The 12,216-nt window shown below is 50.1% G+C and overlaps 1 protein-coding gene across 6 annotated transcripts in view; it reads right to left on the reverse strand.

Annotated features, from left to right (window-relative positions):
• ATP11C (ATPase phospholipid transporting 11C) overlaps positions 1 to 12,216 on the reverse strand; it is a 53,276-nt gene that overhangs the window by 8,177 nt on the left and 32,883 nt on the right. For all 6 annotated transcript variants that reach the window (XM_030967393.1, XM_030967394.1, XM_030967391.1 and 3 more), the window contains exons 16-27: positions 11,872 to 11,945; positions 11,136 to 11,239; positions 10,445 to 10,626; positions 9,649 to 9,912; positions 9,158 to 9,332; positions 8,402 to 8,504; positions 6,998 to 7,143; positions 6,568 to 6,627; positions 5,423 to 5,550; positions 3,015 to 3,150; positions 1,061 to 1,126; positions 175 to 278 (exon numbers count right to left, since the gene is read on the reverse strand). In XM_030967393.1, the coding sequence (XP_030823253.1) occupies positions 175 to 278; positions 1,061 to 1,126; positions 3,015 to 3,150; positions 5,423 to 5,550; positions 6,568 to 6,627; positions 6,998 to 7,143; positions 8,402 to 8,504; positions 9,158 to 9,332; positions 9,649 to 9,912; positions 10,445 to 10,626; positions 11,136 to 11,239; positions 11,872 to 11,945 (1,542 nt within the window). The remainder of the gene's footprint in view (positions 1 to 174; positions 279 to 1,060; positions 1,127 to 3,014; positions 3,151 to 5,422; positions 5,551 to 6,567; positions 6,628 to 6,997; positions 7,144 to 8,401; positions 8,505 to 9,157; positions 9,333 to 9,648; positions 9,913 to 10,444; positions 10,627 to 11,135; positions 11,240 to 11,871; positions 11,946 to 12,216) is intronic.

Consider the following 12,216-nt stretch of genomic DNA (forward strand, 5'->3'; position numbering starts at 1 on the left):
CAAGTTCTTTGTCTCTCTCCTCCACATGCACAAACAGACCCTAAAAGGTTTACTCTAGAACCTCCCAATAAAGACAAGAGCCTCAAGCAGCAGAAAAGGAGGGGGTGCTGCACTGCCAGAGCCAGCACTGGGCACTGCCCTGACAGAGGGCAGGGGGAAGAAAACGATACTTGCCAAATGACTCCTCCCCAAAAGAATGAGAAAAACACATAGAAAGCAAGGGAGCCCCAAATCACAAAGTGGTTCATCCACGTCCAGAATCGGGTATCTAACGCTAGCTGTGGGAACAAAGAGAGACAAAACAGGCTTTAGGTGCACAGTGCATTGCATTGGATTTATGTGACATTTCAGACTGGTTTCACATTAACCTTGAAGGTTCTCTAAACAGCCACCTCTGTGCATATGGGCACCAGGAAAAACATTTCCAATGTCCACAGTCTGGCACAATGGTAGCAGGGAAACAGTGGCATTCTAATTGTAACTGACACTTTTAAATGGAGTAAATTTGATGCAACCCCTGATCCTACAGGAAAGAAACATCTAAAGGTTACAGGGACTGTAATTGCCTCTTGTCACCACCTGCTGTCCTGAACCAAACACAAAAGACCTTTTGTAAGGTCTTATGCAAACAGTTTGTTCTGGAAAGCTCCATGAAACAAAATAGATTTGCTATTGTTATTTGACACATGTTCTTTTGTGATCACTTTGGCACTCAGCCTTGTCTGAAACAAGGTGGACAAACCCAAATTCTCTATTGCTCCTCTCCTCTTGCTGGAACTGAACATCAAGAGGTGAAAGCGTGGGGAAGAGTCAACCATAACCAACTGGAGTCCTCAAAAGAGGGGAAAAATAGAAAAATAATTCAAACAGAACGCACACTTAAATATCACAGACTACACAAAGGAAAGTAAGCAGGTTCTGCCTCTACAGGAGAAGATTTAAGTGTGGTGGGAAATACTCAGACAGTTCACCTTGAGCACATTCAGCCCATGATTTCACAGTGCACACCAGCCTTGGAAAGGCCTGCAGGGAGTGCCTGAAAGGGAAGGGGGGTGCTGACCTTGAGAGTGACGGTGAACACCAGCACGGTGAAGACAATCGTCCCAAAGGTCCAGTTCCCAAACACCTGCAAAACACACGGCACTGCCACGGCGTCCTGGCCCTCTGGGGAGGCACAGCGCAGGGACAGGGGCAAGCAGGGAGCAGGGGAGGGCAGGGACAGAGCCACAGAGCCACGGGACAGGGACATTGGGGCAGCTCCCGGCACGCGCCACCCTGAGCCATGCAGTGCCACACACAGACAGGTGACAGAGCTGGGATGTGACAGGGACAGCCTCCTACTAACAGCAATGTCAATGAGGACACAAGTCACTGCGCCACCTGCAGCTCAGGGTTTCTTGGCAATTTACTCAGATTCTGCTTTCTCATCACACCCATCATCATCCTCATCATGTCTCTGCAGTCCCCTCGCAGAAGGCACCAGTGGGTACTGTGCTGTCCCAGCTGGTTGGTTTGTGGGAGCTAGGGACTATGCACACAAAGGAAAGCAGATACTGTCTATAAATCCAGTGATGGCAATGAATGGGAGAGATGCTTACCAAAGGCTGTCAAGTTCTGAATGCATACATTAAAACAGAAAGTGAAATGTAAAAGTTTCCAAAAAATGCAAAAAAATTAAAGTCAATAGGAGTGAAAAAAGAGTCAATCAAACATACATGGATATTATGAACAATTGCTGGTAGCAGTTCTTACAGGCATAAGTGTTTACAGAACAGGACATAACCACAGATCTCATTGTAGTGCCACATAGATTTGACGCCTGAAGGCATTTGCAGAACACATCAGTGCTTCATGTTTCCTTCCAATCCAACCAGAATGGCTACAGATACAGCAGAGCACTGATCTGACAATACAGGGGCTTGGCTGCACATAGCTGGGGCCAGAAATGCTGGCATTGATGCAGTGTATGGATATACACACATACATTTCATCAGCTTTTCTTCAAGTGTTAGCCACTAAAAAGAGTTTTGGTGTTTTCAAGGGCCACAAGTGATGGTGTAAAGAGGTTTCCTATCAGCCAAGACCTAATAACATGCTGCACATTCCCTTGGGGAAAGGGTCCTGAAACCACTCAGGCCATCTGAGCAGCTGTCCTACACTAATGCTTTGCTCTGTACTCAGTTAACCAGCAAAATAAGAAAAAATGAGAAAAAAAGGAAAAATAAAAAAGCCCTCCATCTTTTTTCCTCCTCTTCCTGTGCAAATTAACCCCAGCAGCTCCCATAGCAATGCAAGTGCTCCTCCCCACAGCAGAGGCACGAGCAAGCAGCTGGGACAACGTCCTGCTGCCACCAGCGCTGGGGACAACGTCCCGCTGCCACCAGCGCTGGGGACAACGTCCCGCTGCCACCAGCAGTGGGGACAACGTCCTGCTGCCACCAGCGCTGGGGACAACGTCCCGCTGCCACCAGCGCTGGGGACAACGTCCCGCTGCCACCAGCGCTGGGGACTTGTGCTGGCTCCAGAACAGGAGCAAAGGCCAGCCCAGCCCTGGCCGGGGCAAAGAGGCTGAAAGCAGAGCCCCAGGCAGGCCCAGCACACAGGCAGCCCTAAGGAGCACCATCTCATCGAGGTTCAGCTGCTCACAACCAGCCCAGCACACAGTGAATTTTGGGCTGTCCCTGGTGGGAAGGACAGACACTGCCCTGCCCTGGGCCAGTGCCTGGGGTCACACAGAGGAGGGGAGAGCACTGTGCAGAGCCCACTGCGCTGAACAGGGCTGTGTGTGAGACTAGTCCTTTTACCTAGTGAGTGTAACCAGCTCTGCCCCGTTTCCATGGCGATCTGGAAATGTTTTATTTCAAGCATTTGCTGCAGGATCACACCATAAGCAAGGCTCCACTGTTGGACAAGACTGGAGACACAGTGCACAGCTCAAGCAGATATTCCCTGCCAGCACATCAGAGGCAGCACACAACACAAACACTCATCTCCCTCTCTTTTGGGGCCATTACCTTGCCGTTATCTTCCAAGGATGAGTTTTGGAAAAGAAAGTAAACCCCAAAGAAAAACACGAGTCCTTCAAAGGCGCCCAGAAAGGTCCAGTACAGGAAGGGCCTCCACTGCAGCATGGCATTGTCTGACACCTTCCTGCCAAGAGATGGAGTAACAGCACCATCAGCAGCAGGTCAGGCAGTGCTGCAGAGCTCCCTCAGGCAGGGCTGGGCGCCTGGAGCAAGCCCTTGCAGGAGGAGCCAAGGGGAAACCACAGAAACACCTGTCAGGACACAAAGAACACTTCCAATATCAGCTGCACATCATGAGAAATCACAAGAGGTTCAGCATATGAATTGTTTTGTCTTTCTTCTCTAGGTAAAACTTGGATGAAAAAAGCACAAAGTGAATAGAGGATGTCCTAAACTTCTCCTGCAGCCCCTGTGCTGCCCATGGTATCTGACATTTTCTGCTAAATTTTAAAAGCAGGGTAAGGCTAAAGAGCAGCTGTATGGGATGCATGAAATCCACGGTTTGTTTCCTTCTTTTTGTTGAAAGCACAAAGTCCTTTTTTGAGAAAAGCTCTGCAAGTCCTGTTCCCTGAAGTGGTGTTTTTCTGCACAGGCTGAAAATAACCTCCTGAATTGTATGGTGGGTGTTTTTATCACAGGGGTTGTAGCAGGAGGCTCTTGGCTGAATACAGGATGAGATCTGGCATGGAGGCAGCACAAGCAAATGGATGGGCTATGAACAAAGCTCCCCACCTTTTCTGCATTATTCTCCTTAACTCCTAAAGCAATACATCCACTTTCAGCAAGAGGCACTCTGCAAACCTGCGTGGTGCTGGGCCCCTGTAACTGCAGTTTCTGAAATGAGATCCTATTGGAACACACACAGGATGATGCTGTGCCCACATTCTAACGTGTCACAACTTGGGTCTGAGAAACGAGCAAGGATAAACCAGACTGGAAGTGTGGGGTACTGCAAGGAGAGAAAACACAAGCAGCTTCCTCCCTGCGAGCTCTGCTTTGCATTCCCATTTCTGCCCTGCAGGGCTGGTGGTAAACAGCTTTTTCCAGAGTCAGGATCTGCACTGCAGCAGCTCAGCACTCCCTCCAGCAGCAGCGCAGCGGGCGCTCTGCACCCAGCAGCACATGCACAGTCATGAACATTCCAGCCACGGCTGTTCCCCTGCACACACAGACCCCAGAGAGCACAGAGCCCACCAGGGGAAGGCACAGGGGCCTGCAGTTCCTGCTCTCTGTCGCACAATATTCAATTACCAAGCTATTTAAAAATCCAGACGGCGGCATTTTGCCACGGAGTGAGGGAATACAGAGCTCTAATCAATCATGGCTCTGAGTGTTCACTTCAAACCACCCAAGCCCCTTCCCAGCCTTACAGCTCTTGCTGCATTCACTGCTGTTTCTATACCTAAGGCAATGCTCACACAGTATTTCAGGCACCTGATAATTCCCTTTGCTGTCTGCACAGAGATCACCCTTGGCTCGAGCACACACGGCTCCTCCACTGCTGAGGAGCATCACACCAGTGCCAGGGCTGGCACGGGCCACTGCCCAAAGCAGCCCTGACCTGGCTTCTGCCCCAGGGCTGAGCTGACTGCCAGGCTGGGGAGCTGGCAACAGGGATGCACGGAGAGGGGCTTCCTCCAGAAAACACCCTCCTTAGTCTCTGCTGAAAGGCTGCCCCAAGCACGTGTGTGCGCAGGGCTGGGAGGAAGATGGAAAGCATCTCTGTTCCTGGGCAAGACTGGAGCCTCTCCCTGCTGCAACCAAGGAGAGAAAACAAGCAAAGCAGAGGGAGACGGTCTAAGCTGTCCTTTTCCCGGCAACATGGCAGAACACAGAGTGTGGATTGATGAGCAGAGCTCCCTGGGGTCTGATAAGGGACCTGGCCTGTGGAGGGGAAGCCTGGGGGACCACATCCATTTAGACAGGCTGAGAAACCACCTGCCTGAGCTGGGCTTCAGAAACATTCATCTCCCTGAAAATGAATGGATCTGTTTTCCTCCTGAAGGCTGCACCTCCCCTGCCTGCATTGCACGCTCCATCACGTGCTGGGCTCAAAGGTAACGTGAAGGAATGGTCCGGCCACACTCACAGCTCCATTTCTCTTCTGGATGAATTCCACCTACAGTTTACCCTTCGCAGAGATACAGCAGTGCAGTTTGCTAGACCAGACACTGTCAGAGAGCATAAACAAGCAGCAATAGGCAGTAAACACAAGGCTGCTCAGCTTGACTGCAGGAACAGCTGAGCTGGAGGGACAGAAATGGCTTTTTCTGCACTTGGTGGTGATGCCATCCCTGACACAGGACAGGGGCACCTGCTCACCCTCCTGCACCCAGAAAACCCAAACCCTGGGTACCAGAGGTGTGCAGAGGCCTGTCCAGCCCAGCAGTACTCACATGTAGAGCTGAGGGTCCGAGGTCAGAGTGTCAATGCTGATGTGCTGCTCCAGGAGGCTGTAAGCCAGGATAGGCAGCGACGTGAAGCAGATGTTGTACATGGTCAGATAAGCAGCATCATACAGCGGCTTCGAGGAGGAACAAAGGGTTACATGAGACAGACAGGAAAAGGCCTCTCCACAAAGAAATGAAACCATAAATTACCAGCTCCTACAGATCCACCCCTCTGTCACCCAGCACAGCCTCACTGGATGGAGCTGTGCTGCATGCAGTGCAAGGGGAACAAGGCACCTGCAGTGCCCAGGAACCTGCCCCCACTGACAGGAAGTTTTGTAACTGGCTGGTCTCATCTCCAGCTTATCCCCCAAAAAACATGACTGAACAGCCCCTATCACAGCTTTCCTCTTGCTGCTCCTGTGCTGCCCTTTCTATTAATACATCTGATGCCTCCTGTGGCTCTCTAAAGACTAGACTGTTTTAAAGGAACTAGAGCTTCTTTTTTTAAAAAAAGGCAAGTGTTTCTGCCAAAACAAGCAGAGAATTCTCTCTCACCATTGACTCTTCCTGTTACTTTTGAGCCCAAATAGACACAAAAGCCCCTTAAGTTGACATGAAAGCCAAAGCTCTTGTCTCCAAGCACTTGAACCCACTCACACATGGATCTGCCCCTCTGATGTTTACCTGGATTAAACAAAGCTCTGGTAACACTCATTGTGTGTCTTTTTTTAAAAGACATAAAAGAATGAACCATTCTTACTTCTGAGTGACATTTTTAATGCAGTGAAATGCAGCAGAGGAGATGAGATCAGGAAACCATTCAAAACTTGTTCTTGTAAGAAAAGCAGAAGTAGCAAAATCAGGTGCTGACAAACCAGCCAAACCCTTCTCTCACTACTTCAGGAAGGTGTCCACCTGTGTTTATGGCTGGTGGATGGGAAAGGAAAGAAAGCAGATTCCTTTCTTTTCAGTTATGGCCTCAAAATATTATGTTCCAGATTTGGTGCTGAGCAACAAGGCCAGCTCCTACTGTCCTCTGGAGCAAGGTGGGGAAGGGACAGGATGCCAAAAGCCACGTCTCTGCTAGGAGGCCTCATTCTGCCACTTGCTTTTTATCCTGCCTTCATAGACAAATTAGTGGAAGTTACCTGCTGTGAGAATCCACAAAAGAACTGGTATAAAAACTGTGGTAAAATGAAGCAAAGGTTCTGGGAAAACAAAAGACAAATGGTCAGCAGGGAAGCACTTGACTTCTCAGTCTACACCCAAGCAGTTTTTCCTGTTATCAGACATTGGTGTCTGACATTACAACATCAGACAAGGCAGGGCACTTGTTCAATCAAGCACAAAAGCAATCCTGTGAGCAGTTAGTATCTGCAGGAGACACTAGAAGAATGCTCACATTGCCCTGGAAGCACTGTTTGCAATGGACAGGCACATGGCAGACACAGCCTGTCCCAGGGAGGGAAAACAGAGCTACAGAATATCCCCCACATGTTTTTCCTGTTTATTGATTTATTCTATTGCCAAAGAAATGCACAGGATAAACAAAGAGATCAGCTGCACACTGCCCCTTACCTTATAGAAGAAATACTGTACAAGGTGTGCTATTCTCACATAATATAAATGCCCATGTGCTAGTAGCAGTTTTCTTAAGTGTTTAAACTTTGGCACAGCATAGTCGCTGTTTCTGGAGGCCTGGCGTCCTTCTTTGCCCTTTATCCCTGCAGACAGAAGCACGGCAAGGGTTAATGCCAAAGGGCTGGAACCTGGATGCTGCCCCTGGGTTTGCTCACATCACTCAGTGCCTCAAAGGGACAAAGGCTGAGCTTCCCTCCTGAGAGCCCCAGGAGACCAAACATGAGTACTTGGCGTGGCTTTGGCTCCACAACACTCAGACCTGCCTCTGGAGCTTTTAAGCTATATTTAGGCTGCTCTGTGATTTCCTGTAAGAGCCTGGTGAAGGGTGCCTAGGCAAACCTGATGGACGATAAGGAATTGGCTCCCCTGGGCTGGCCTGCCTCTCTCACAGCTCAGTTATTCCCCTGCAGCTGCTCAGCCTCCTGAGACATCCCCAGAGCTGTTCTGCTCACAAAAGCCACATCCAGATGGACTGCACTGGATTCCCTGCATTAGAGGGCACCACAGCATTTCCAACAGCCCCAAATGTAGAATGTGCCTTTCCTCTCCCACTGACCCTTCCTCAGTGGTACTACAGGAGGCTCCCGAATTTCAGACACCAGCCTGCAGACAGGAGGAGTCTCCAGCTGCTGTCAGTCACAGGGACAGCGCGGGCACAACAGGGACAGCGCGGGCACAACAGGGACAGCGCGGGCACAACAGGGACAGCGCGGGCACAACACACCCGGGCACCAGCCCCACAAAGCCCTGTGGGTGCTGTGCTGAGCTGCTGCCACCAGCTGGCACTGGAGTCTGGTCCTGTCACTAATCACCGTCTGTTTGCCGCTTGTGCCCCTTCTCCCTGAGCCCCAAGCAATCACCACCACCACTTTGGTCACAGAGATTTGGAACATAACCTGCAGCGTATCACTGACACAGAGAATGGTGCCAGCACAGGTGAGCAGCAGATGAGAATCTCACCTCTCTCTTCCACACTGGGGATGGTAAAACATTGGCACAGGCTGCCCAGAGAGGCTGTGGGTGCCCCATTCCTGGGAACATTCAAGGTCAGGCTGTACACAGCTCTGAGGAACTGGATGGAGCTGCAGATCTCCCTGCTCACTACAGGGGTTGGACCCTTTAAAGGCCCCTTCCAACCCACACTATTCCACGATTCTGTGATCTCAAGCATTAATCTGGAGTTAAACTCTGCCTCCAAGGAAAGCAAGAGCAGAGTCGCCACATTTTTCAGTGGGATTGGTTTAGCCACGTTCAATCAGAAACACAACTGCACCTCAGAGGGGAGCCCCAGCCAGAGCAGACAGGTCTGGGCTGTGAGATGGGTGTTCCAGGGACTCTTACCTATTCCAACATGTGCTTCCAGAATCATGCTGACATCATTTGCACCATCCCCTATCGACAGGGTTATCGGGCTTCCTTTTGTGTTCTTCACCATTCGCACAATCTAAAAGATTGAAAAAAAAAAATCAAAAAACAGCAGCAGAACCCAAAATTCAGTGAAAAAGCCTCCAGAGACCTTCCCACTGCTCCCCCCAGGACAAGCAATCAGGCTTTTACAGCAGCACTATAACACCTGGAGAGCTCAGGTTAATAAAAGCCCTCTTTACTTGCTGTGCGGTCACAACCAGAGCAAAAGCCCAACCCAGCTGGGCAGGGCTGAAGGACAGGATTTAAAAACAAACCCCAGCAGCAACATCCTGCTCTTCCCTTGTGCCAGACCCTGCTCTCCCAAGGGTGGGCTCTGTCACGCACCCCAGGGAGCAGAAACACATCACTTATCAGGCTGGGACATCATCTGCTGCAGTGAGGAAGTCACCAACTCCACTTGACAAATTTGGCAAGGAAAAAAAAAAAGAGCAAACTGGGAGGTTTTGTTTATTTCTAATTGGCCTGGGTTTATGGGTTCCTGCCAGCATATTACACAAAGGGTTTGCATTCAGATTTGAAAGAACGGTGCATTTTCATCCTGCTCTGAAGCTCAGATGAGGCTTACACACAGCCTGGAGAAGTCCTGCTTGGTTAGGACTGCCTAACCTGCTCAGGTGAAGTCCCAGCTGATGAATTCAGCGTGTGTCACAGCGAGAGGTAAATAAATACCTGTGCTTTCTGCAGAGGAGCCATCCGGCAGCAGAGCACTGCAGTGCACTTCAGGCAGATCTGCAGGAATATGCTTTTGTAATTGCTGGAGCCACAGTCCTGAGAGGGGTTGAGTATCAGCGACAGCGTGGAGCCATCTATAATCAGTCCATACTCCTGACTCAACGTCCAGCTTCTGGGCACAACAAGGAACACGTTTGAAACTTCATCAGACTAACTCAACCTAGCTGCTGGTTGAAAAAACCCCCTGGCTTTGGGTTAATCCTCTTCCCATCCATTTTTTGGGGCTTAGCAATTTTAAAAAGCTTAGGCTTAGCACATGCCCTCACTAAAGGAACAGTGCAATGAAGTTCAAAGCCAACTAATCGCAGAGCTGATGAGCAAAGCAAAGGAACCACTCACAGTGTCTGCAAGTACCCAGTCTCCAGGGCCCCAGCATGGTCCTACCTCTGCATCTGAAACGGGCACGGCTGGGTCCTGTGCTCACTCACCTCTTCAGGCCGCCCCTGGTTTTGGGCAGGTCCTGGATCAGCTTTTTGTGGTACTCCAGCAGCAGCTCATGGAGCCGATCCTCCTTCCTGTCGCTCTCGCCCACCGTCCTGGCCGTCAGCTCCAGCAGCTCCGTGCTGGTCTGGAACAGCCTGCAGGCGTAGCAGGTGGACTTGGCCGTCTCCATCTTGTCTCCTGTCAGCACCCAGACCTTCATGCCAGCTGCGTGCAGGGCTTCAATGGTCTCTGCCAGCTGCTCCTGCAGCCTGCCAGCAGAAGCAAAGCATCACTTCACCTTGTCACACAGCCCCGAGCCTGGTTCTGCACCCAAAAACACCAGCTCAAGAGACATAAATTGACTTTTCCCATGCTGGGGAGACCACTGCCACAGGAATAAGGATTACAAGTCAGCAATACCCAATTTTTATTTGCAGACAAAAAGAGAAATCGCTGCTTTATACCCTTGACTCTTAGGCCTCGCAGTAAGAGTTTAATTTACACTTGCAGTTACTATAACTGAATGTGGAATTGAATTTGTTTTGATGTGCAAATTAATGCTGTGTGCTTAATTCACTCTCCAGAAGTGCAAGTATTTCTGTAGTTTCATTAATAAATCCCAATTCCTACTACACCAGCCAATTTAAGCAAGTAGGGCACTGTGAAATGGGTTGTGCCATGGTGTAATTAATTGTCCTGGACACTGCCAGCATGTCCCTGGCTGTTCAGCTCCACCACAGCGAGTCCCGGCCACAAGGCCACGTCACAGAGGAACCACAGGCACCACAGTCACCTCCTTACCTGTCTTCTACAGCAGTAGCCCCAATCAGGTGCATGTCTGCCTCTGTGTCATCAAAAACCTTGGCCATCTTCTCCTCCCTGTCCTGCAGAGCCATCTTGGCTTCGTTGAGCTGCCTGTCAATTTTGTCATACTCCTTTTCAGTCAGCTCCTTGAAGGCCACACAGAGCGTTCGGTAGCCATCCTGGCAGGGGAGGGAAAGAAAACAAAGATTTTTTACAGCTCCTTGCTTTAGGGTTGGTGCTTTTGTCTACCATAACTGCTTCTGGCAGTACTGGACAAGGATGATTTGTTGGCTTGTGTCAAAAGAGCAATTTTCTGTGTTTGTACAGAGTAATTGTGGTTCTGCTTCTTATGTGCAGAAAGAAACCAAGAGAAGGAGCAGGACTGGGAGCATGCAGCCAGCAGGGAGAGCAGCACTGGGTGCCACCACACTGGGACCAGGCTGCTGATGTTACTTCTATTTTTAACTTGCCTGGGAGATGCTTGGACAAACTGTGATGGAGACCATATAAGTATATCAAATCAAGGTGGAAGCCAACCAAACAGAAAAGGAAAGAAACCTGACATCAAAACAATGTGAAGTGACACTCACATTTTCAACACTTCACTCCAAAGCAAAGTCACATCCCTATGTTTGGAACAAGGCCTTCCTGACCCCAGGAGCCAGCCAAATTCCACCCGTGTGCTCACCATGGCATTGCGGTCCACGTGGACTTTTGTTTGCTGGATTTCTTCTTGCTGCACCCTCGGAAAAATAGAGGAGTCTGCTCCTTTACAGAAGAGAAGCAACTTTCCTAAAAGCAAATGATAAACAGTTTATAGCACTCACAAGCTGCAGAAGGAGTTAACAATGCCAACAGCAAGCAAGTGATGCAGAGGGAGGAAATCTGGGAGGACTAAAGAGGGAACTGCCAGAAACCCAACTGCCTACCAAAAATGGCCTTGGACCAGCCTGTGAAACTCCTCTGGCTGAGGCCCTGCATGTCCCTACCTGCCTCTGAGCAAGTTTTCTGCATCAGGCTGGACACTGTATCTGTAAGCCTTGGCAAGCTTTCCAGGGAGGGTAAGAGCAGCATCTCAAACCTTGCAGGACTGACACTTGAGAAGGATGGTGACCTCTGAATTGTTGTCTGTTATTCCCATGAAACCCCATCCCGCCCAGGGGACATTCTCACGTCCTCCCTGTGCCTGTTCCAGCCTGCAACACGGCAGGCAGGGAGCTCTCCATGGGTCACTGTGCTCATCCCCCGATCTGCTGTTGTCCCAAAGAGCTGCCATGAAGGCAAATTAACTCTGCAGCAGCCAGTCCCAGGACAGAGCCGAGTCAGACCTAGGAGCTCAGGCTGTGTGGGTGACAGGAAGGAGGAGGATGTGTTTCACAGCTGTGCACACAGGTTCAGAGCCCACAGAGGCTCTGTGTCTGTACCTGTGCTGGTTCTCACAATGACACTCATGCGGCGCCGGACAGGGTCGAAGTTCAACACGTGCAGGAGTTGGTACCTTTAGAGAAAGGGAAAAAAGCTTTGACTCAGTAAAGGAAAAATAGAAAAATAACTGCTGGAGACAGAAAATCACTAACAATGAGCTGCAGAAATCAATACACCCTACAAAGTGGCATCAGCCACCTGGGAATGAATTTTACAGCTACTGCACAAGAAAATGGAGGGAAAAACCCAAACTGCAGTAATCCTGTGGTGCTCTGAGCATGGGACTGAGGGTGTGGGTACCCACCAGGGCACCAAGCCCCCAGGCTGGGCAGGGGCTCAGCAGG

Source organism: Camarhynchus parvulus, chromosome 4A (genome assembly GCF_901933205.1).
Source record: "Camarhynchus parvulus chromosome 4A, STF_HiC, whole genome shotgun sequence".
NCBI classification, from domain to species: Eukaryota; Metazoa; Chordata; class Aves; order Passeriformes; family Thraupidae; genus Camarhynchus; species Camarhynchus parvulus.